Raw genomic sequence first — 24,728 nt, forward strand, 5'->3', positions numbered from 1 at the left:
CAACAGGTTTTGTAAGTACACTAACGCAATGATATAAGTTACAACAAGGCCATATTACACATATAAACGGATTAAAGATTAACATTAACTTGCGTGAATTCGTCCGAAATGTAACACTTTAACATTTAACGAAGCTAATATATTTTTTAACAGATTAACGAAGTTAACTATTTGATTAACGGTGCCCAGCTATGATGGAATGGCAGTTTGGCTTTGTAATTCTTCAGTTTCACAGCATATCTCCATACTACTCATAACTTTGAAAAAGAAGATTGCTGTATAACAATAATTATTATTTAAGGTAAATGGCAATGAAGTCTTGTCTGTAGCATACCCTCAATTGTGTTATCATAAGGTCTTAACTCTTATGCCTCTGTTGCCTCACTTTTAGCAGCATCTTCTTTTTCTTCCTTCTTATCACTGTCGTCTACAGTACTTTCCATAGATGAATCATTCTGTTTAGGCTCATCCTTCTTAATTGGAGCTAATTCAGAATTGACATCAGAAATTGAGTAGTTGTCTGATTCTATTTTTGCTGGAACAGTTTCGGGTTCAACTTCTTTGATCGGTTCCTTCTCATTCTCTGGCAGTGGTTCTTCTTTCTTTTCACATTCAGTTATTTCTTCTGCATTTGGAATTATTTCAGCTTTAGGTGAGTTACTGCTGCTTTCATTATTGTCACTCGATGAGGAGCTCTCCTCACTAGACGTAGACACTTCAGAAATATGTTTTACTTCATTTTCTTCTTTGAAATTTGAATCTGAACTGCTTTCATCGCTAGAAATAGGTTGGGTATTTGTTTCTAAATTGTCAGTCTTTTTAATCTCTTCAGCATTTTCGTTTTCTTTGTTTTCTTCAATAAGCCTCTGTTCGGTCATTTCTGCATCATCCACTTTGATGTCTGGAATCGTAAGTGCTGGTTTAGACTCTTCAACTGTCATATCTGTATCCGGATCTGTACTTGGTTGAGTATCTTCAACAGTTTTTGTATCAGTAGGTACAGTAGTTGGCTCCGTTATTGTTTCTGATGTCTCAGTATTTTCCTTCTCTTTTGGTGTGATTTCCATGTTTGATTCGATAGTGGTTTGACTTTCTGATTGTGTTGCAGCTTTTTCTGGTGTGTCATTGGGGGCTTCTTGTTTAGGTACATGAGTTTCTATGTCATCAACTGAAATATGAGCATCAGAGGAGCTGGGCTGCGGTTCCGAGTTGTGTTGTGTGTCATTGTTTTCTTTCCATGACATATCCTCCATTTCAACATCTACATTGTACTCTGAATTATTATCTGAACCGTTGACAGCTGGCTCTATGGACTCCCCGTTCTCAGTTTCGATATGCCGCTGTGGTCCGGGCTCCCTTGTGCTCACAACTAGAATATTTTTTTCTACTGCACGCATAAACTTATCGATTCGATTATATTGTTTCCTAGGATAAGTTAATAGTTCACAAATACGCTGAACGGTAAACGGTGCGGAGGTAAAGGAATCGAGACGCTCTATTAAACTATTTTTCATAATGTCGTAATTGAAGGGATCGACGTTTGGATACGGCGGAATTTCAATGCCAGGTGTTGTTTCATAGAAGTCTGTTATAACATTAAGCAGTTTTTCTTTGAATAAACATTTCACTAGGGACCACTGGTACACAGGATCACCGGTACGCGCTACGTACGCTAAGTAGTCGTTCAGTTCTTGAGGTATAGTTTTAGTTTTACGTTTTGAAAATTCTTCGAGAAAATGAAATATTTCTTCCGTATTTTCCATTTTAACACTTATATTTCAGGTTACTTTATACTTATGTACCTATTAAAGAAATAATGGAATTACAAACAGTTTCGGGTTTTGTGATTTTTTTTTACAAAAGTTGTCGTTGACGGTAACTGTCGCTGTCAGACGCTGTCATTAGTTTTTTTTTCAGCTTTTTGTTTTAAGCTGGCCCCTAGACGAGCAACTTTATTGCGCAATTATTGCAATATCGCGTATCGCGTATATTATTATTATGTGTTTTATAATGCTTTGTATTAGCTCGTGGTCCAATGTGCAATGGTATCGTCGTTAGGCTTTAGCACGAAGCATTGTGAGTTGTGACTCGTGACGATAAGCGCAGGTGCGGCCCGGGCATAACTGTGTTTACTGGGCCGGGCCATTATCGTGTCCAAGTGTAGGAAAATGCTGCAACTTCCAGAAAAATGCTTTTTTGTTCCCTCCAAAACTCCGTCGAAAGTTTCAGATAAGCATCTACCACTTAATATATAACTGAATTGACCGACTTGACTATTTGACTGCTTTGACTTGTACTCATATAGATGATATAGATTTTGACTAGACTTTAAACATGACAATAAAGTAAAAGGATAATGAAAATTATTATAATGGTGCAGCCGCACATGCGTCTATCGTTACGAAGCTTCATGCTATGACACGACACCATTGGACGATATGTAACGCACCTGCGTTAAGCATTGGACGATCTCGTCCAATGCTTTGTATTAGCTCGTGGTCCAATGGTATCGTCGTTCGGCTTAAGCACGAAGCATCGTGAGTTGTGACTCGTGACGATAAGCGCAGGTGCGGCCCAGACATAAGAAGAATATTGTTTTCCCGCCATTATTTACTTGACACTGACCATAATTAAAAAGCCGAGCGCCATTGAGAAAAAAAATATATAAGAAGAAGAGGACAATTTATTGACGTGAGAGAGCCATGCTTTGGCATGAATGGGCCGGCTCGACCGGAGAAATACCACGGGCTCACAGAAAACCGGCGTGAAACAGCGCTTGCGCTGTGTTTCGCCGAATGAGTGACTTTACCGGAGGCACAATCCCCTACCTTTTTTCCCTTCCCTACCCTCCTCTGCAGTTCCTTTCCCTACCCTCACCTATTACTCTATGGCCTATTCCCTCTTAAAAGGCCGGAAACGCACCTGCAGCTCTTATGATGCTGTGAGTGTCCATGGGCGACGGAAGTTGCGTTCAATCAGGAGACCCGTTTGCTCGTTTGCCCCCTTAAGTGGTCCATTCACTATCCTGCATTGCAGTCCGCCGTGCTGTCCGCTAGCTTATGTAGGATTGTGAATGGCGTCGCAGGACACCATTCACTATCCTGCATTAAGCCGACGCGGCGGACAGCAATGTAGGATAGTGAATGGGCCCTTTTATTTACTTTATTAATTATTACTTTATCTATGCTCGTGACAGCTGTTGATTTTTGACATTGAAATTTGACTTTTCCGAAGAGCAAAGTCCTTTAAGCCACTCTGACATTGGCAACTCACCGAGGCGGCCATTTTTAAAAGAAGAAGAAGAAGAAGACTTTACAAGAAATACAATTCACGCGAGAAAATAAAATTTTCAAGGTAGAATTTTGCTAAAATCAGAGTATTATTTGTCCTGAAAACTTAATTTTGTTACATATCGAATACAATGAATTCAATTTTAAGGAAAAGTTTTCAACCCTTATTTAATAACACATTCAGAACGACGACTTTGCGGCTAATTGCCGATGCTACGATTAACGAAAAAATTGACAAAATAGTGAAAAATAACAAAGTTGTAGTATTTATGAAAGGAGTTCCTGATGCACCTCGGTGCGGGTTTAGCAATGCTGTGGTTCAAATCATGAGAATGCATGCAGTACCTTATGACAGTCATGATGTACTCGCCGATGAAAACCTGAGGCAAGGTAAGGCGGAGATTTAGTGCATTACACAATTTACATTAACAAGTGTTTAATACGTCCAGAATGTAAAACCAATATTTGTCACATTTCAGGAATCAAAGATTACTCAAACTGGCCAACAATACCACAAGTTTTCATCAATGGTGAGTTTGTTGGTGGTTGTGATATTATGCTACAAATGCATCAGTCAGGTGAGCTTGTAGAGGAACTAAAGAAGGTTGGCATCAAAAGTGCTCTTCTAACAGCAGAAGAGGCAAAAAAGGAGGAGAGCAAAGAATAATGGACTGACAACCAAAAATTCATAAAACTCACCATTAATTGAAATCATATTGAGAAATGAACAATATTTATTGTTAAAGTAGGTAATTATAATTGCTACAACTGATATTGTAAATATTTATCATTAGTCATTTCATTTAGTTTATTAAACATTAAAATATTCTATAAAACTGCATACTTTTAATCCATGCATTGGAAATTACTTGTTATATATTATTTATATGTTGCTTGCTTGAATTTAGAATTATGTAAGTTTGTGCAAAACAAGGTGCTAGTATAGATTTGCCACTTACTTTCAGTTACATACAGTTGATACTGTAGATACTATTTTTATTCAAAAAGGGCCCATAATATTATATTATTATTGTTGAATAAAATCTTTGTTTATCTTCTGAGCTCTGTATAGAGCAGGAGTTCCTGGCAACAGATTATGTCCCTAAGGGCAAATAATTCATAAAATAACATTTCAATATTTTATATACTGTTTACAAACACCTTTTAGGGTGTTCGCTGTGTTAAGCGTGCACCCGGTGCGGCCATCCGCGAGGCGTGCTTGTTTCATGTCATCCCATAGAGCAGTGCTGCGTTGAGGCGGGTCAGTCCGTATGGACAGGCGCCACGCCGGGCAGCCGGCCAGGCACACGCTCAATGCAGCGAACGCCCTAAAAGGGGTTGCAAACAGTATATAAAATATTGAAATGATATTTTATGAATTATTTAAATTAATCCATCAATCCCCAAGTGCTGCTGCATAACAATTGGAAATCTATTGTGTCTGCAATACCCACAATGGAGGGGTTAATAAACTGAAGCACTAAAAATATGTTAATTCGGAAGATCATAGAATATTGTGTTGATATCTTATATCTTTAAACAAGCAATTCTTGTATATATCTATTATATTTATAATTGGAATCTCAGAATCAGCTCCAACGATTTGCATGAAATTTAGTATATAGGGGGTTTCGGGGGCGATAAATTGATCTAGCTAGGAATCATTTTTAGAAAATGTCATTTTATTCATGTTTTATCGAATACCGAGCAAAGCTCGGTCAAATAGCTAGATATTTATAAAAATAACAGTGTTTGCAGTTCAAGGACTTTTGCAGCTTCAATAATAATTACATAGTCATTTTCTCATCAAACAAGAATAACAAATGAGATTTATATAATACTATGATAATACTGATAATGGTTTAGCACAGGGGTCACCAAATGGCGGGCCGCTGACCCATTGTGTGCGGACCACCAACCAAATATTTTCGAAGATGAACTTCGTTTTATTGCACCAATTAAAATAAAACAAAAATTATCACTTTTCTCATTGCTATGTTAATAAATACCTTTGTAATTTCTGTAATTATCTTTGTTTAAAAAATATTCTTTATAAAATGTGCAAACCGCGAAGGTAATTTCATTCCTTAAAATGGACCCCGAGCGAAACTAATTGGTGACCCCTGGTTTAGCAGATTGAGGGCACAACTTACAAGACTTGTAAGAAGAAAAGATCATTATTTTATTTTATAGCTTTTATTAAATTAGCTGTACATTCGAGTTAGTATACTTTTTGGGCACATAATTCATTCTTATCCTACTTTCCACTTCTTCCTCCTAATATAATTGTCGGATTAACAATACAGTCATTAATAAAAGACAAATATGGCAGATCATTTATTTAGAGTACTCATACCAAATACTCCCACAAACGAATATCATATAAAAATGGCATTTGAATGATAAATAAATAGATGCAGGTAGTATGGCAACATTTTACACAAGATCTTGATACTCCCGCAACGATAAAATTTGCCAACTAAGTGTGAACATACCGTCAAAGTATAATTACTAATGGCAGTATTAAAAACGAAGAAATATAAATAATATTTGCTTAAAAATAAAAATAACAAAAACATTCTCACAATGAATGAGTCTTCTCTTTTGGTGTGTGACATTAGCGGAGCCTAACATAGCACCATTTCAACTTATAAATTAACGTTTTGTGACTCCCTTTGACGATTTTATATAAAATATTAAAATACCTAGATCTAAAGTATAAATAATGTAGAGATATATTATTTTTGAGTTGAGCCAAATATTCGAATAAGTACTGTACGGTACGATGAAATTTTTTGGTTTAAACATTGCACATTTTATTTAAAAGTGTGATAAAATTCACAAAATTTTTCTCTTTATATTGGCCGTTAGGGCGATTGAGCGGTCAATATAAGGGAAGTAATTTTGACGCCATGCCGCTGTAGGGCACCGTTTTTGAGTTGTTCTGGTCCAACAAGCTTATTTGGTCTTCCGAGCGTACTGAGTCCCATCCATCTGGATCTTCTTCTGATGTGACGACTTATTGACCTAAATATAACATAAGAAAATAATACGTTTTTCTGTGGCATTAAAAAAAAACAAGAAGACCTTGAGCTTTGCTTAGTCGGACAGCATGAGCCTGTAAAAAGTCTTATTAACTCTCTGTTTTATAGATGCAATGTCTGGCATTCATTAAGCTGCAAGGCTAATTATACTGATGTTAAGACAAAATTATCTTAATGAAAAATGTGTAACGGTAGTTTGCCTTACAGTAAGCGTGTAGGCCAAGGGCGTATGCTAGCACCCAAACTTCTCTCCATAGATAACTTTGCTACCTACGGGTCACTCAAATAGTTTGAACTATTATTAAGTTAGCCTTTACATCAACATCATTGTGGCAAAAAAATATTAATTGTATTTATTAGTTGTAAAGATCACCACAGAATGGGTACCAGATGATGGACAACGCTACCGTGACCGGCCTCGAAAAACATGGCGCGATGACCTAGACAAATATGAGCCAAGTTGGCCTACGGCTGCGTTGGCTCGAGAGGATTGGAAGACTTTGGGGGAGGCCTTTGCTCAGCAGTGGGACAGCATAGCCTCTTAAAAAAAAGTAGTTGTATAGTGTATACAATTGGCACCTAGAGGTCGGTTTCGCCGTAGAGCGCGGTGGAGAATGCCATGTAGTCGAGCGCGTGTGGTGGCGCGTTGGGTCCGCGGTAGGGGGGCATGCGCGCCACGCAGTACTCCGCCTGGTCTGGGGGCAGTTCGCGCCTCAGCTCCTCCGCGGTTATGTATGGCTGAAAAGATACCCTCATTAGCCTTCCATTGGATCTGATTGAAATTTATTATGTCTTTATCTGTCTTTAAATAAAAAACACTTGCAGATGGGTAATATATAGAACTTCATACTAATGAAAAATTCACTTGAGATGAAGGCTTCATACAAAATAATTAAGAATCTATTTAGAAATTTCTAGACGAAGAATTTGAACCTCCAGTAGGGAGAGTTCCATCTAGTGGAGGATCGGTGAGATATCTAAGATAAGTCAGCAGAGATTTAGGAATACCAGGCATAGGGTTTACTGATTCTGGGTTTTACAAAAGTTCTTATTACCTTGTCTCCAGCTAAGATCCTAAAGCTGTCGATGACTTGTTCCGCTGTGTCGGTGTCTGTAGACTCCCTCGTCATAAAGTCCAAGAATGCGTCGAAGGATACATAACCTAAAAGTTGTAATATAAATCATAAGTTCTGTTAACAATAAATTCCAAATTCTCAGCATGGAAGAACATAATATTATTAAATGGAGTCATAGATATTCAAGCAGAATTAGTTTCTTGTGTTTATTATGCTTAGGTCGTTTTCGCCTTTCTTTCAAGTATTGCTCAAGAGTTTCTGATAAATTGTTTTTCAGACTACTTTTTTCTATTCTTAAGTAAGACTTACCAGTGTTGTTAGGATCGACAACGGCTAAGATACGTTGGAAGTCCAGCTCTCCTTGTCTGTCCTTGCCGATGCTGTATCCCAATGATACCAAACAAGACTTCAGTTCTTCTGGTGCTAAGCGGCCTGTGGAGAATTTATCGTGATATTTTAGTTCATCCTTTTGTGAATTTATTGTTGTGGAAACAATAACGAACATTGCGTTTGAAACTTTTCTTTAGGGGTCAGGACAAGTCCCATTCCAAAACTTAAACTAAACGATTACGGCTCCTCAGCCTGACTCACTGTGATATAAGGTTCTATGGATAGCAGTTGATTAATAGGATTATGGACTTACATAATTTAATCGTATTACATAGAACCCATCATTGAATTGACATAACCGGACCAAATAACGTGGGTCCGTCATCTGCATATATAAATCAATTTCTTCGATGCCATACAAGGGTATTTACCAGTGCGGTTTTTGTCGAAGTGGTTGAACGAGGAGCGGAACTCGGTGAGCTGTTCGTGCGTGATGCCCTTGGAGTCGCGCGTCAGGATCTGGTTCTCCACCTCGTTGATGGTGCGGTTGATAGAGGTGAGCAGTTGCTCCCAGCCCACGCGCAGCGTCTCCATTGTGTATTGGGAATATCTGAAATAAGAACGTCAAAACTCAAGTCTATGTAAAAAGTCTGGTTTCAACAGATACAAATATGTATCTGTTGAAACCAGCTTTACCAAGCCACCATGGATCTGACTACTTCTGCATGATATAATTACATAGTCTACATACCTATTTACCCTTTGCTATACTAATTTATATCAATTATAAACTAAAATGTATGTATAACTAAATGTAGTACGTTATATTAAAAGTTCTTGCCAGCTAAGCGGGTTTTCAAAAGCATCGGAAAAAGTTATACTTACTAGTTTTTATAAAGCTTTTTGTATTGATATAACTTACAATATACCTTGAAATTATAAATTACTTTATAAATATGACTTAAAATATTCAGAAATCTACCTCACTATCTCTGCAACACCCTAAGATTTGGCTGGAAGAAAATGCCATGAGGCATTAAGCCCGCCTTTGTACAACAACGTGCAAAAGTTTTAAATAAATGAAAAAAAATCGGGAGTATTTAGTTTCTTGTATTTCAAAAAGTGTGTCACCTGTTTTCGAAGATCATGCCCTCCTGCACGGCCTGGTGGATGCGCTCGAGCTCCTCGATGTGCGGCTTGTACGCGTACACGCCCGCCTCGTATTCCTTGAGTCGGTGCAGCTGGTCTTCCAGCGAGCCCTGAAGACATATTAGTAAAGTTTTTATCTCTGTCGTGCCCATCTTTATCTCTGTCGTGAAAACATTTGGCAAGTGATGTTACAAGGCAGTTTTGTGTAAAGGTGCTTTCACAATGGCCCACGCTATCGTTATTGTGTATACGGGGTAATGGTGCATGATAGCGGATTTCCAGGCGTGGCGCGCAATGGTGTGGCCTGCAGTGGTGGCCCACTTGGCCTTCGATAAAGCCGTCATGTCAAGATATTATGAGTCTCTACATTTTATATTAATTTCATCATCGAATCATTTACCAGCCGCGTATCGGGCCGTTGACGTGTATAAAAAAATGGGACCCCCAATCCAAGTAAGATTCTTTCTACGCAAGTTTGCCTTTTAGCCTAGGAGCCTCATTTATTTGATGCGGCTGACGATGAGGCTGATCTGTGGCAAATACCATCGAAGAAATTCATAGGCATACGGAGGACCTACGTCATTTGGTCTAGTTATGTTAATTCAATATTAGTCGTAAATCGGTCGGCTGGATTTGACATAACGAAACCAAATTACGCAGGTCTGTCAACTGTCTATGAGTCAATTTCTTTCATGATACCTTGACCAAAGTAGTTCTTGGACAATGGGCAATCCATTGCCCAAGAACTGTCTTGCCAGTAACTTGTAAGCTCGTTCCAATAGCGGTGACGATTGACCAAAGCAATGCACATTGCCCATTTACGAGATTGTTACCTGTAAGCCCATGCCAATAGCGGTGACGGCGTCCATCTGGCGCTCGATCCAGGGCCCGACAGCGTTAGCCTTCTCGGCGAACTGGCGGCGCAGGGACTCGTTGTTCTGTTGTTTGCGGAGCTCCGCGGCCAGGGTGCCGTCGCGCTGCGGGACGAGAGCGCGCACGTCGCCCCATTTGCGGTTCAGCTCCTGTAGGAAACGTAGCTTAGGTTATGAATTATGTATCATCATTAGTGCCTAGTTATCTATTCGACAGCGTTCTTGATTGGAGTTTGATTGGTTAGGCAAAAGCACATGAACAGATAAAATTTGTAAAAAAATTAAACTTATTCTTTGAAAAGTACGCTCACTCTGTATATTTTTGCATGACAACAAAATAAGCAGTTCGTATTATAATCAAGATCGCAAAAGTTGCAATTCCCATCGTTAGGACCGCAACTCAAAAGGTGGCCATACACGGGACAATTCGATAATTGTTACGATTAACGATTTATCTCCTCGATGTTAAAATCGAACGACAAATTGTACGTGTGTAGCAATATCGCAAACGCTTTTACGTTCAAAAGATCAATTGAACGATTTTCTTGACAATCGATCGAAACGACAAATTGTCCCGATGACTTGGAGGCCTTCCAAATTATTCTTTATTACACGAAGGGCAGAGAAGACTGCGTACAGAGGGCGACCTCCTTATGTTATCGGTGAGCAGAAAATATATCGTATAACTTAATTATGTAGTTACTACAGTTTTCATAGAAATGGTTCAAGTGTCACATAAACATAGTTACATAACACACGTATACGCATAATAATATAATATGGACATTACGTGTGCAGTGAGCGTAGTGTAGGGGTTCTCCAGTCCTCCGGGGATCTGGTGCTGTTTGACGATGGACTCCACTTGGTGGACGAGATTGACTATGGCCTGGTATTCCTTGTCGGCCTCGCCCAGCGTGGCCTTGAAGCGGGCGTGGGCGTCCATGAGGCCGGAGATCTCCTCGATGGTGTGGACGATGAACATGTCCACTAAGTCCTCGCGGGTGCCGTCCAGCCTGGGGAAGAAATAGTGTATTTAGTTTACTTTCAAATTGGGGAATACTAAGGTGTATATCTATGGATGTTACTAATTGGAAACATTATTGGAAATAGCTATAGCTGATTAGTGATTACCGTATAATCATTTCATGTTAATTGTCAGTAGGTACAATTTTAAAAAGGTATAAATTAGGTATCTCAAGAAAATTCTTTACTTGAATGTTATGAAATACTTAATCGGTTTTAAAAAAACTCAAACTTCAAGAGTAAAGAAAACTAAAAATGAATAACTACAAAAGTTTGGTCCTTCGAGCCAGATTGTATATCTAAAGGCCATATTAAAGTCATATATAGTCAAGTTGTTAATGCAATACCGAGGCATCTAAGCTTATATCTAGACTTTATATTCTAGAGCCTCTAGAGATACTAAAAACTAACCAGTTGTTGAATGGCGCGGCGCGTTTCGCGAACTCGAGGTGCAGCAGATCTATCTGCTCCAACACGCGCTCCGCGTCGTCGAGTGCGGCGCGGCGTCGCTGCGTCAGCGCGCCCAGGCGATCCCACTGCGCGCAAATGCGCTGGCAGCGAGCGTTCACTGCACCCACCTCGTGGTATTCCAACGTGCTGGAATGGGTAAAAAGGTTTTAAATACTGGCAAGGTGTAAGCCGGCCCCTAGACGATCAATTGTATTGTGCAATATCACGCTTCAATTTTATTGAACAGTTTATTAGACGATTAGACTGAAGGCGCGCGATGTTCAATATCAACCCTAGACGGTCAACAATAATACGCAACACGTGATATTGCGCAATAAAATTGCTCGTGCGGTGCTGCGCCAGCGCGCCCAGGCGGTCCCACTGCGCGCAGATGCGCTGGCAGCAAGCGTTCACGGCGCCAACCTCGAGATATTCCAACGTGCTGGAGTGGATAAGAAGGTTTTATTAATGCTGTCAAACTAGCTAGTGATCATTGCAATCACGCCCAGTCAATTGCTGTTATTTCATACTATTAGTTTCTTCAAAACTGTAAATTCTCCACAGAAGAAATCCCAAAGTAAAAGTTTAGGATTGAGGATTTCTTTAATCAAAAATGTGAAGCACCAAAGTACTAGTGTTTTCTTTGGTTGCGCATATTTCTTGTGGCGGTAATCGTCAGGCAATTTGTTTTCTGGTTTCATAAATATTCTGGTTTAATAAACTGATGATGACTAACTTGAGCTCCTGCGCGATGGCGGCGATCTGCTCTACGCGGTCCTGGTGCGCGGCGAGGTCGGACTCGAACGCCTCGTGCTTCTTCTTCAGCGCCTTGATGTCGTTTAACTTGCACTGGCGGAAGTCCTGCGACTGGAGCATCTCCTCCTTGCCTGGAATTAGATAGGAGGCATTCATTTATTCACAGGAATTATATATTTAGAGAATACTATGATAAGAGTTGCTATTTTTTTTGTTCTTAAGGCAGGTTATACTCGTAGTAGCCCTGATGTCACTGCGATCCTTGAGGATCTATTGTGACTACTCTAATGCGAAGGTCATTAGAGGACCGTCCCCAATCCCCAACCCAATGCTGCTCATAAATTGAGCGATGTGGTCGGGGTTGATGCCACGAATTTGTTTAATATTTACAGTCTCCTACCCAAACCATACTAGAAGATTTCAGTTCAGGCTCCATACAAGTTTGTAAAAATAATACTTAGTATAGATTTGTAGAGCAAGTTATCAGTCTTGCCCTTCACCAAAATATGTGAAAAAGTAACAAACATCCTCACAATATTTAACGTATTGTTAGCATTACCTCTAGTCCAGTCCTCGTGGATGTCAGCCTTGTGCTTGAACTTCTGGGCGAGGTACTCCAGGCGCTCGAGGCGCATCATCTCGCTCAGTAGCCACTCTTCGAAGGCCTTCTCAGCCACTTCTAGACCCTTCCACGCCTGAGCGATGTCCTGTAAAAAAAGTAGTTAGTAAAACGTTTTGTCTGAATTACAAGCAGTTTTAATTTCAGGCATCGTAAGGTTTTCGTCTTCACCAAGTCACCAACTATTTAAATAATAAATATGGATTCGTAATTTTTGCTTCTATTAGCTTAAAGCTTTGGCGTAATCATGATCCATCGAAAATGACTTTTAAGGTTTATTGCCAAACAGCTGCATTAAATTATAATTTGGAGCTTGCAATCTATATCTTTTCTATAGCTAAAAGCTGCAACACACAATTAGATACTTACAGACACCATCTTGCCTTCTGTGGGCATGTACGCGGGGCGGTTGCTCAGGCGCAGTTTGGTCTGCAGCGTGTTGAAGTTGGTCTCCAACTTGGCCTTCTGTTCCACACGTGGTGGCTTATGTTTACGCCTGAAAGAATTGAATTAGTCTATACTATATTTACCAATTCGATGCACAGATTGTTTTTTAATTTTCATAAGATTTATTACCACTTTATTACCATCGGTCTTAGCTCCACAGAAAATACCTTCAGTTTCTAAATAATTGAAGAAAGTATTGGTGTAAGTAATTATAATTTCAAATTTGAGTCGACTGACTCTGGACAAAAGGCTATAAAGGTTTTCAGCAGGGTGATTCACGATTCCCGTTCGACACGGATTCGGAAACTTTACCGTGCGGTTATTGGCCAATTTTTTGGTTATTGGCTGGTTTATTGGATGTCGCCCGATGAAGTTTCTGAATCCGAGTCGTCGAATTTGGCATTGTGAATCAGGGCCCGGAGGCATTACCTGTAAGTACGGTAGTCTTCCAGTTTCTTCTGGCAGCCGGCGAGCGAGTTGTCGGTCTGGCGGCTGTTCAGCCAGGGCATGGTACGCCTGATCCAGTCCAGTAACTGAAATTAAAAAGTTAAAATTAGAATTAAAAAAAAGAATCATACCTTTTTTGCACTTTAACAGAATTTGATAATGACAAGTAATTTGAATCCGTAAGTTGCCGTAAGTAAATATCAGTTACTTACATCGCTGGCAAGACGCTCGTACTCTTCCATAAGGCGTTCGTTCTCTTGGTTGACCTTGAGAACTTTGCAGATGCGGTTGGCGGCCGTCTCAGCCTGTTCAGATAAAAATGCATTACTTAACATAATAGTCAAATATATCGAATCCAAAGTTACGTGTGATGTGGCACAAAACTTGGTTATTACTTATTACAGACACTGATAAGACGGTAAACCTTTTTGGAGTTAAAAAAATATTAATGTACATACTTAAATAGTCTTCAATTCAAGTAATAGTATTTGGGTTGTTTTTCCAAATTTTATAGTTGGAAGAAACCTATTAAGCGCTTATTTATATTGGCAATAGCACCATATTATATCAATGATAATTTCAAATATCAATGATATAATACGCAGCTTTAAGTAATTTTGGCATACAAACCTTTTGCGCTCCAGAGAAGCAATGGTAGTAAGAGGAGACGTAGGTCATAACAGCCCTCTCGTCAGGCAGCGCTGTGTTCTGCAGATCTAGCGTTCACGCAAGCAACACAGAGTTAGTACATGCCACAAATGTTTGGATGTTTGTAAATTCATCATCATCAGACACCCTTAAATGGGGAATAAAAAGGATTAATTAGGTAATGCGTTCCAAGCTGCAATATCCGTTGATAGTCCAGGTTGGAACTTAAAACAAACATCCTTCAATCATTAATCATTATAGAGATAAAAACATTGTTAATAACACTAAAGCTTAAAACTGTTACAATATAGAGTGGGGTAACAAAAATAACTCAGTTATATTTTAATCCTATTAGGTCATAAAATACAACAGGAAAAAGTCAGTTCAGCGGCCGAGGGCAAACAAGGAAATACCGATGAATTCATTCAATTAATTAGAATAAGCTAAAGAAAATGTTTTGAAATAATAATTAGACAATATTTCCACGCCAATGAGGCAGAAATTTTGATACCATACATAAATATTAAGAACCATTGTTAAACAAATTTCCTGGAAATAAATACTATTCTATTCTATTCAAACAAAACTGTAAGCTACAATTATTGGATTCAATCGTTTTTCATCAGAATTTTATTGCTCTTTTCAAAAACTGATTTGGGGAGAGCTAGGGTCCTGCAAGCCAATTGTTAGCGGAAAGCGAAGCAACGATGGGCTCATAACAGCTGGCCTCGCTCTCCCCTAGGGTCATGCTATCAGTGACACACAAAGGCCTGGCGTTAGGGTCGTCCATACGGAGCGGTATATACCTGTTGCGCGCCTTGGAACGCGTGGTAGTAACATGACACATAGGTCATTATCGCACGTTCGTCCGGCTTTGGTGTGTTTATAAGGTCTGCAATGTTATTTTATGTTGTAATTCCATTCTTGTGTAACGAAACCTTTAAATTCTTTTAGCTGTACGAGTGAAATAGATACAGCTAGGTCCTTTAAAGTGGATTCAAGAATAAATATTATACCTCTCTGAATTTATCAACTTTTGCTTTTATTTTAGCTACGGATAGTTTGATTACTGGGAATGGCTTATTAAATACAGTCCTTTCTTTACCCATCTACAATGGATCACTTTTAATCATCAGAAAGTTTCTTTAATTCCTAATTTTTATCCCAAATTACGAATGCATAATTCCTACTTATAATTAGTTTGTTTCACAGACTTTTAAGAGATTATTACCATCAGGGTCCAACATGCGGGGGATGTCCAGATACTTCTCGGCCACGTCGAAGGCTGTGTTCAGGTTCTCCAATGGGTTGTCCTTAGACAGTTTGCTGTAGTCGATCAGGTCAGGCCTGTGCCTGTGGATGAGGGCACAGAAGGCCAGACCATCCTTGAAGGACAGATGGAAGTTCTGGACGTTCACGTTCTTGTATGGCGCGGTCTTGCGTTGGCACCAGAGGAGAAGACCTTCCTGTAAAAGATAAACAGTTTTGATGAATTAGTGTTAAGTACCTAATTTATAAATAGTTAAGGTTAGTTTTGGGTAACTGGATTGTTAAACTATAGTTTACGTAGTAACTATTTAGTTATTTGTGCTATAGTTAACTTGGGGAGGAAGTTAATTTTACAATTTATATTGCTTTCTGCTATACTTAGCGTAGCCAAAATGGAAATGAGGAAGAATAAAAATACTGATTTTAAACTTTGTCTATTCTTTTATAGAGAGAAGGTATTTCTAAGGTGGACATACTAAACAGGTTAACTTTTTTGATATAACACCTTGCTTTATCTATTTTGAGGTAGGCACGTAGGACGTAGTTTTAAGCAAATAAAATGATTTTGATTCGATTTGATTTTAATTTAAGTTATTAAAACTTACACTATATTTTTCGCCTATTAATTAAGATTTATATGAGGTGCGGCTAACACCTCTACAAGTTACTGTTTTAATATGACCTAGATTCCTACAAAACTAGTGCCTTATTTTTAAATGAAACTACTGTAATCATAGTTATTAAAATATAACAGTTGTCTGTTCATCACCAGTAGTAATAACGACCATAAACAAACCGCTGTAATTTATCCGCAAGCGTCGACATACACTTCGAAGGAAGTCGCAATATCATTAAAAATTGGTATCAACTATCGTCGCGCGTACTAAGACTTTACTTTACATAAAAATGCTATCGTTAACCATAATACTATTTTGTTTTTTTTTTACCTACAACTTTTTTCATCCCTCATCATACGTTGCGCGTAACAGAACCAAGGTTTAAATATAGGGGTTAAAGATGGAATAATTTATAACAGATTTATATTAATGAAACTTTTTAATCGGGACTTAACGCGACTTATTTAAGTAGTAATGCTACTACGAGTACATACTTTTTCTCGACGTTTCGGCCGTGCAACGTTTGCAACGGCCGTGGTCACGAGGGGACTCCACGGCCGTTGCAACACGGCCGAAACGTCGAGAAAAAGTATGTACTCGTAGTAGCATTACTACTTAAATAAGTCGCGTTAAGTCCCGATTAAAAAGTTTCATTATAATGCAACGCGAAAGTTTAAAATGTTAGATTTATATTATTTACTGAATATGACTTCTACAGTATCTGGTACATCAATGGCAAACCCGCTATAGCTTGTTCAGGGGAATGATAGCGAAAACGCACCAACTTGTAATTCCAAGGCCGCGGTTTGATAGCGAAACTGGATTTGAGCTTATCGTGCTAGCTAGCTATCATCAGCACAATGTAAATATACAGCTCACCTAATACTAGAATACACGAATCGGGCAGCGTGATTTCAGTTTTTTTTAAATCCATTTTAGGCATACAGATGTTTAAAAAAGATAAAGGGGAAAAGAAAACTAGGCCTTTACATCCGTTGTGGATGAGTTATAAATTATACAGTATTTGTCAGAGCAAAAGTAACCACTCCATATATACTGTAGTGCCTGGGACAAGAGTTTTAAATGTCCCAATGGTTGCCCAAGCGCATACGGCATTCTCACAACATACTTCGGCCTAGTCCAGAGGAAAGAACTAGTCAATACGTCTGGGACCAACTATGTGCGGGTTTCCTCACGATGTTTTCCTTCACCGTACGAGAGTCCGTATTATGTACTTGAGATCAGAAAATGTCTCATTGGTACACGCCTCCACCCGGGTTCGAACCTGAACCCTCTAAGAGTGCGAACCAAAGGTCTACCCATTAGGTCACGGACGCTCGATAAGGGAAAATTAAGTTTAAAAATTACAAAAAATATTGTTTATAACATTAGTCATTGACAAACACTGTAACTTGCTGATTGCTCTGCAAGAAAAGTGGAGGACTTAAATTAAAAAGTAAAAAATTTGAACCCAATTTCTAGAAACTATAGATACAATAAAATATAACAATAATAGAGGCTTTCAGACCATATTCTAAGTGATCAAGAACGATAAGAACTTTGCTAGCAAGCAAAGGTAAATGCAATGTAAGTTACCTAGGTAATTAGCTAATTACAAAAAATAAAGATTCAAACTGTACCTTGGCGGTCATTTCTTCAACTGAGATGTCTTGGATGGCGAAACGGAGAATGATGGTCCAGATCATACCGAGAGTCATCTTCAGGTTGCCGTCAACTATCTCTTCAGCACCAATGGATACCAGCTTTACACCTGGAATTTGTTACCTTTATATAAATTTCTAACGACAGACGCTAGCTAAAATAATCTAAACGTACATAGGTAAAGATTACCTACTCTACTAGTCGAATAGAGTCCTTAAACTATTACAATACTAGCCACTAGGGTCAAAACTTCAAAAGTAAGTAGGTGCTCCGTGCTATATAAGGAAGGTGTCACGAACCTAGACAGAGTTTAGGTCATCCGAGTTTCAATAAATTCGTATGAGATTAATTATTATTATTTACTTCTTAGTTTCTATTTAAAACACGGAACTATTTATCTATAATGTTAAAGGCAAACCCATTGAATATTCATTAAGTAATAGAACACCTAACTGTACTTATTTATGACCTTGGTATTATAAGGTTATTAATTATTAAATAAATAATAAAATAAAAATAAAAAATGTTTTATTTCTGAGTAGATTTTAAGAAAATACTTTCAGAATGTTAATATTAGCTACGGTGCCTACCACCGGTTCGGGAACTATCCCGGCGAGAAGAACCGGCGTAAGAAACTCGCACGGGGCCCACTTTTTTTAGTAAAAAAAAGTGAGGTAAAAAAATTAATCTTTTAAAATAAAATTTACAATGCTGTAACTTAAAATTATACAATGTCAAAATACATACATAGTAAGTCATGTACAATAATGTAGAAGTAGCCTTGTAAGCAGCCATCCTACTCCCAAGATGTGCCATCGTTTATGAAATCATTGACCTTATAATAGGCTTTGGCACACAAACGCTTTTTGACTACTTTCTTAAATTTATTAATGGAAAGATTTTGAACGTTTTCTGGGATTTTATTGAAAAGGCGTTTACATTGACCTTTAAAAGATTTACTGATTTTACTAAGTCGGATCACTGGCAAATCTAGCTTGTACCTATTTCTGGTGTTTCTACAATGAATGTCACCTTTGGCTTTAAATTTACATATATTTTTTCTAACATGTATTACATTATGCAAAATGTACATTATTATTACATTATTAGGTAAAGTCTTTGCAAGAAAGGTATATCCCACCGATGACATTTCTTGTAAAATGTTGCCTCGACGACCACATAAGGTTTACCATGTGAAAAAGATATGAGATCTCATGTAGAGCCAAGCTTCTGAATCTAGACGGCAAACTCTATTGACCCTAACTTAAACAAATTCTATGTATGGCTGCTCCGTTTCGACGCTACCGTCCCGGAGGTGATGCGAATATTTAGTTTTTGATCTGAAGTTCGTAACGAAACAGCCGAGCCATACATATTTACTGATACAGTGGAGTTAGGCCGTGTAGATTCAGAAGCTTGGCTCTACATGAGATCTCATATCTTTTTCACAGGGTAAACCTTATGTGGTCGTCGTGGCAACATTTTACAAGAAATGCTTTTGGTGAGATTCCAATTCTTTTTGTCAGTTGGTTCTTGTAAGTACTTATTTAAAGGTTTTTTATTTACTGTCTACAGTCCCGTGTAAACTTTCATGTCCTAATTATTAAAATTGGTGAATGTCTCATATAAACCTCCACCCCCCCCATTTTAAGGGATGGGAGGTGAAAGTTAATGATTTTTTGTTGGTCAAGACCATTCACATACCAAGTTTCAGCTTTCTAGCACTTCAGGAAGTAGCCAAACATTTTGATGATCATCAGTGTGTCAGTGTATTCAGAGTGTGTTAGTGACGAAATCGGTGCATTTTAGATAAGTGGGTCATAAACAAATGAAGGATTCAAAAAATAAAAAAATAAAACGTCTAATTTTTATATTAAAAATCAGCATTTATTAAAAAAAATAATCAACGTAAAAATATTATAATCCGAGATCAAACTCTTAATTTCTACTAATTATCACCAATTTTAATTTTTTTGTGTCCACGGAGTAGACTACAAGTCAACAGAAAAGTAATAAATTGTTCTGTGACGTTTTAAAATACAAGAAAAAAAAATGTATTTTTAGAATCTTAACAAATTAGTAGTGTTTTATTCTTATACATTAGAAGTTAGTAAAAAAACTAAATATTTTCTCTTACAAAAAAAAACTATTTGTTGTCCACAGAAGAGATTTCTCTTCGGTGGACTTACAACTTAAAATTATTGTCAAGAAGACTGTGACTGGTAAGAAAAAATAATCAATAAGCAAAAGATTATGAAAGTAATAATAAACTATAAAATCTCACTAATTATACAATTTGCAGGTAACATTCACAATAATATTGATATTAAAGGGCTAGAAAATAGAGTCGTCATCTTCGTTGTCAGAGTAGGGTTTTATAATTTATTGTTCCATTTGTGGTACTTTGTTTGAATTTGGAGGAATATTTATACGTCGTGTAGAAAAAATGTCATCGGAATCATCGGAATCCGACGAGAACCACCTTGTTTTATAAGGACGTGAAGGAAGATCCGAGAAGTACCTTTTTCGGGGCCAACTAGGTCGGACCTATAGGTCAAGGTAGATGCATTTTCTGCTTCTACACTACTTGGAGATGCATTTCTCATGCATCACCTGAAATCGAGGGGCTATGCATTCGCGTTGCAATAATTGGAACCTTTATCCATGAAAAGACCATGTCCACAGAAATGACTCTCCACGGAAAAGTTTGTCCACGGAAGGGAAAATACATTACAAAAAGTCGTTTAGCACAAGTAATTTATAGGTAAGCTCACAAGCAAATGCGTTTGTAAAAATGGCGACCGAAATGGCGGCGAGAACAATCTGTGCTCATATAATTAGGTAAATTTGAATAGAATATTTACTATAATATCGAAAACACAGAAAAGATGAATGATCTTTGACGTTCACCAAAACAAAACACTTCTGACAATATTTTTATTTTAATAAACGCAGCGCACGATCAGTTAGCATCCATTTTTAACATGAATTGACAGATCGAAATGTTGGCATTTCAAAAAATATTTAATATATATTTTGAGTCGCGGTTCTGGTAACAGGTTGTTTATTTTATGTATTATAGTGCAAAGTAATCTAGAGTAAATATTACAAAATCTTGGAAAAGAAAACTTATTTATATAATGAACAAGTAAAATAGACAATTTACTTAAAATTTTAAATATTCTTATTAGAAAAACAGTCATGAACTTTAAAACCCAGGCTGTTCACGGTCCACGGAAAGGTACGAAAACTATCTTTTTTTTGTAATATTTTTAAAACTTATAATATATCGTCGTATATGCTGGTGTTAAAAATATAAAAATATAAACATGTTTCATTTACATTGTTTTAGTGTTTTTTTTACTGCAAACATTTTTTTTTCATGTTCGTGTTTATGACCCAAGTATCAATAAAATCTAAAGTATAAGGACTATTCAATTGAGACTTTGTATGTTTATTGTTTAATTAGTCTATTATTGACATCATATCCTGAGAATATGAACTATCTGGTACATCGGAAACTAACTCTATGAGGGTTCAAAAAAATGACGAAACACTTCTAGAAAAGGTAGGTAGTGCCCTTGCGCTTCGTTTGGCTCGTCTCGGCGGGTGCACCCAGATTTCCTAAGTCTTAAAATAATATAAACCGAATGAACAACAAAATTATGTCTGCAATATAACGAAATTACTCTTAAAAATAATAAAAATAGTAGTAATGTAGGGTCTCACATGTCTATAATACTTAATAATTAGTTATGCATTATTTAGACCACATGGGGCTTATAACCTGACTACAGTACTTTTTACGATTAGAAACTTCAAACAAGTCATAAAATCGTGTGAGCAAGAAAGTTTGTGTACTGTTCATAGTAAATAAAGCAGTAAAGCAAGAATCTCTAATTATTAGGAAAATTTTTGTATAATTTTGCTTTCTACGTAGAAACTTTATTAATATGTATTTAAGGAAATTTTCTCTCATACTTTATAAAAGGTAAAATACGCACGATATACATTATTATATTTTATAAACACGCCGTAATAAATCAATCTTATGTGCCAGTACGTACAGTTTTGTCATCAAAATTCAAAGTATTACGTAAAAGTGGAAAGATGAAAGAAAAAAAAAACTGAAAAAAAAAACCAATATAGACACGTCGCACTGTCCATCAGCATTTTGTCATCAGCCACCCGTCGTGGAATATCAAAATAGACGCGGATAAAAATGGGCGACGTCTGCCAGAGATTAGCAAAAATATTTGCAAAAACGTTCCAAAAATAACTTTGCCAAATTAAAATAAAACAGAAAATTGGTGTCAATTAGAAAAGGTGACATTAATATTTAATTTACAAGTGCGCCTAATTAGCAATTAACAACAAACAAAAAATATACACCTATAGTGCTCCAAGGCTTTAAGTGAACGTGGACGGGGCGCTGCTGGTAAAAGGAGAACTGTCAAAAATGACGTTTTTGTATGATAGATGCGTTAGTTCCTTTTCTCGCCACGTTCATTTAAAGCCTTGTCGAGCTGTAACTGCTTGATATTCATAAGTTTTTTTCTAAAATTGAGAAAATGAGACATTCAGAAGTGGGTTGTAAAGACGAAGCCTTCAAAACAAATTTAAATAATCGCTATAAAGATGAAAATCAGTTGACTCACTAAAAATAATAAATTTTATAATTTAAAGACGATCATATTCTGTGAAATTTAAGACGATGTTCATAAATTTGGAAGTGAATTTTTTTATTGATTTAGAAAATCCTCAAAGTGTTAAAACAGATATATAGAAGAATTATTTTTGATGTACAGAAATGAACCTGACAAAAAAAAGGACCCACTTGATAGATGAGCACGTATTTACATACAGTACACTTGTATTTACAAAGCGTGGTGCGAAAAAAGGGTACAATTTTATGTACTTTCAGATTGTACCAGAATATGTTCCATTTCTGCAGACAGTGCTTAAACTTTTTTGCCTTTGCGGCTCGTTCTACTTACGGCGATGGACTCTGTTGTTAATTAATTGACTCCACACGTTGACGAACCCGCTCGATATTGGAACTGTGCAAATTACACTTTAACTACATTGTCGTGTCTAAAAAGTCTTTTAGAGAATTTGATAAGATTTGGAAATTAAAGCTAAACGCTGACAAGAGATAGACAATAATTATAGCTGGCAATTGCAAAAAAGATCCCCATAGACCTATAAAAGTAGTAGGCAAAAAATTGCTTGTAATGTTACCAATTACCATGGCTAGTAAGATAAAATATCAGAATGAATGAACGCTTTAACCTGGGCAATCTAAGAATAGATACGTTCATCTTGGCTTAACTCTTGATACTTTAAATTCTTCGAGGGCGTCATTATAATAGTAGCAGCTGAGCTGAGTTGATATCTTCTTAAAATTATCTACAGAATAGTTTAATTATTAATAGATTCATAGAATAAAAAGTAACGTAGTATTAAGAAGCAAAAAGAATAGGATCCTCCTGATGGTAATAATATAAAAGTAACAAACTAAAAAAAAATAGGTTATTTTATTATTCGTAGGTTAAAATACTATTATGAGAAAGTTATAGAAAATAATGTAGATTTATCATTTGCATAATATGTGTAGAATTGTAAAAATATTTCAATTTTAATAAGTGCAGAATATTAACACTTGTGCAGATTGATAAAGTAGATACCATCAAGTGGGCCCTTATTGTTATAGAATTCGCAGATCATTTCTTAAGCAAAAGCAAAATGGAATAGCATATTTTGCATCAAATCTAAATAAGAAAGCTATCGTAAAGATACACTTTAATAATTGTGACTTAAACGAGATATATCCGACAAAAAGTGAGTGCTATGCTATTTCACATTGTACCATATTATTGTAACTGCCATGTTTTTGCAAAAAATATTCTTATACCAGTACCAAAAGTTATATTCCGAAGTTAGATTATAACAATCATTGTCACGTATAGAACTTAATGTTTCGCATTGCCTTTGCCTAAGAAGTCTTTTGCGAATTAAGTAACATAACTTAAAGACGTAGGTGTTTACGACTTAAAACACCAATGCCAAGATGATCAGCAAGATACGAAATGGGCAGCATAATGTGAAAGCTTTACCTTTTGAGGCGATGAAGTCGAGTGCCTTGTTGACGTTGGCGATCTTGTGGAAGCGCATCTTTCCGCGGTCAGGCTTAGGCAGGGTCTCGCCGGAGATGACTTCAAGCAACAGCATCAGCTTGAGACCGTTGCGAAAGTCCTCGTCGATGTTTTCGATGCCAGTGCCAGCTTTCCTCAGGTGACTGTTGCACCATGCTGTGAAGGTCTGGAAGAGAATTGTGATGTTAGAATTTTGTCTACTTTTGCTGCTGTACTATGTTAATACTGACTATGTTTATATTGAACTAGACGATGCCCGCAACTCTGTTGCGCCAAAACTCGTTTATCGCGCGGGAACCGTACATTTTCCGGGATAAAAAGTATCCTATGTCCTTTTCCGGGACTCAAAGTATCTCCATGCAAAATTTCAGCAAAATCGGTTCAACGGTTTGAGCGTGAAGAGGGAACAGACAGACAGACATACGTACAGACAGACAGACAGACGGACACAAAGACAGAAAGACTTTCGCACTTATAATATTAGTATAGAAGTATGGATTGTATTAATAATGTTGTGTAGTCTGAGTAAAGTAACTGATTGTACTGTTTGTGTTTATGTTGTAGATGTGCCTCTGAAATAAATAAAATTTATTTATTTCAGAGGCATTCTTTATTTAATAAAGAAATTTCGGAATTCTTTTGAGGAATTTCTGAATTTTGATGATGAATTTTAGAATTGGTAAGTTGGTTGGTTAGTATGTTTTGAATTCTGTTGACGTCAAACTAAGTGTATTTACCACGTTATTGGCTGCAGAATGTATCGATAGGAATTAGGATATAATATTTTGCTTTTAAGCAGATAAAAATCTCTCCTAGCTTTGTTATAATTTAATATCCAAGAGAATAGATGTTTGAGGATCAAGATAATATTATT

At 37.1% G+C, this 24,728-nt stretch overlaps 3 protein-coding genes across 4 annotated transcripts in view; 1 reads left to right on the forward strand and 2 right to left on the reverse strand.

Annotated features, from left to right (window-relative positions):
- Positions 1 to 166: 166 nt before the first annotated feature.
- Positions 167 to 1,808, reverse strand: LOC121735088 (serine/threonine-protein phosphatase 4 regulatory subunit 2). The gene has a single exon (XM_042125773.1). It carries the CDS (start codon positions 1,761 to 1,763, stop codon positions 366 to 368), a length of 1,398 nt encoding a protein of 465 aa, XP_041981707.1. The 5' UTR covers positions 1,764 to 1,808; the 3' UTR covers positions 167 to 365.
- A 1,531-nt stretch (positions 1,809 to 3,339) lies between these two features.
- Positions 3,340 to 4,123, forward strand: LOC121735089 (uncharacterized monothiol glutaredoxin ycf64-like). Its single transcript, XM_042125774.1, has 2 exons — positions 3,340 to 3,680; positions 3,770 to 4,123. The coding sequence occupies exons 1-2, from the start codon at positions 3,422 to 3,424 to the stop codon at positions 3,955 to 3,957; spliced, it is 447 nt and encodes a 148-aa protein (XP_041981708.1). The 5' UTR covers positions 3,340 to 3,421; the 3' UTR covers positions 3,958 to 4,123.
- A 1,348-nt stretch (positions 4,124 to 5,471) lies between these two features.
- The window catches only part of LOC121734927 (alpha-actinin, sarcomeric), a 47,673-nt gene continuing 28,416 nt past the window's right edge, over positions 5,472 to 24,728 (reverse strand). The window contains exons 2-19 of one of the 2 annotated variants that reach the window (XM_042125573.1): positions 23,816 to 24,020; positions 17,678 to 17,808; positions 15,383 to 15,617; positions 14,134 to 14,219; positions 13,716 to 13,808; positions 13,486 to 13,589; positions 12,979 to 13,105; positions 12,550 to 12,697; positions 11,971 to 12,121; positions 11,196 to 11,381; positions 10,552 to 10,774; positions 9,723 to 9,911; positions 8,872 to 8,999; positions 8,172 to 8,350; positions 7,720 to 7,842; positions 7,390 to 7,496; positions 6,914 to 7,072; positions 5,472 to 6,317 (exon numbers count right to left, since the gene is read on the reverse strand). In XM_042125573.1, coding sequence (XP_041981507.1) covers positions 6,914 to 7,072; positions 7,390 to 7,496; positions 7,720 to 7,842; positions 8,172 to 8,350; positions 8,872 to 8,999; positions 9,723 to 9,911; positions 10,552 to 10,774; positions 11,196 to 11,381; positions 11,971 to 12,121; positions 12,550 to 12,697; positions 12,979 to 13,105; positions 13,486 to 13,589; positions 13,716 to 13,808; positions 14,134 to 14,219; positions 15,383 to 15,617; positions 17,678 to 17,808; positions 23,816 to 24,020 — 2,574 coding nt within the window. In that variant the 3' untranslated portion in view covers positions 5,472 to 6,317. Of the gene's footprint in view, positions 6,318 to 6,913; positions 7,073 to 7,389; positions 7,497 to 7,719; positions 7,843 to 8,171; positions 8,351 to 8,871; positions 9,000 to 9,722; positions 9,912 to 10,551; positions 10,775 to 11,195; positions 11,382 to 11,970; positions 12,122 to 12,549; positions 12,698 to 12,978; positions 13,106 to 13,485; positions 13,590 to 13,715; positions 13,809 to 14,133; positions 14,220 to 14,957; positions 15,044 to 15,382; positions 15,618 to 17,677; positions 17,809 to 23,815; positions 24,021 to 24,728 lie in introns of both variants that reach the window. The other variant, XM_042125572.1, reaches the window with a different exon arrangement.

Source organism: Aricia agestis, chromosome 16, assembly GCF_905147365.1.
Source record: "Aricia agestis chromosome 16, ilAriAges1.1, whole genome shotgun sequence".
NCBI lineage: Eukaryota > Metazoa > Arthropoda > Insecta > Lepidoptera > Lycaenidae > Aricia > Aricia agestis.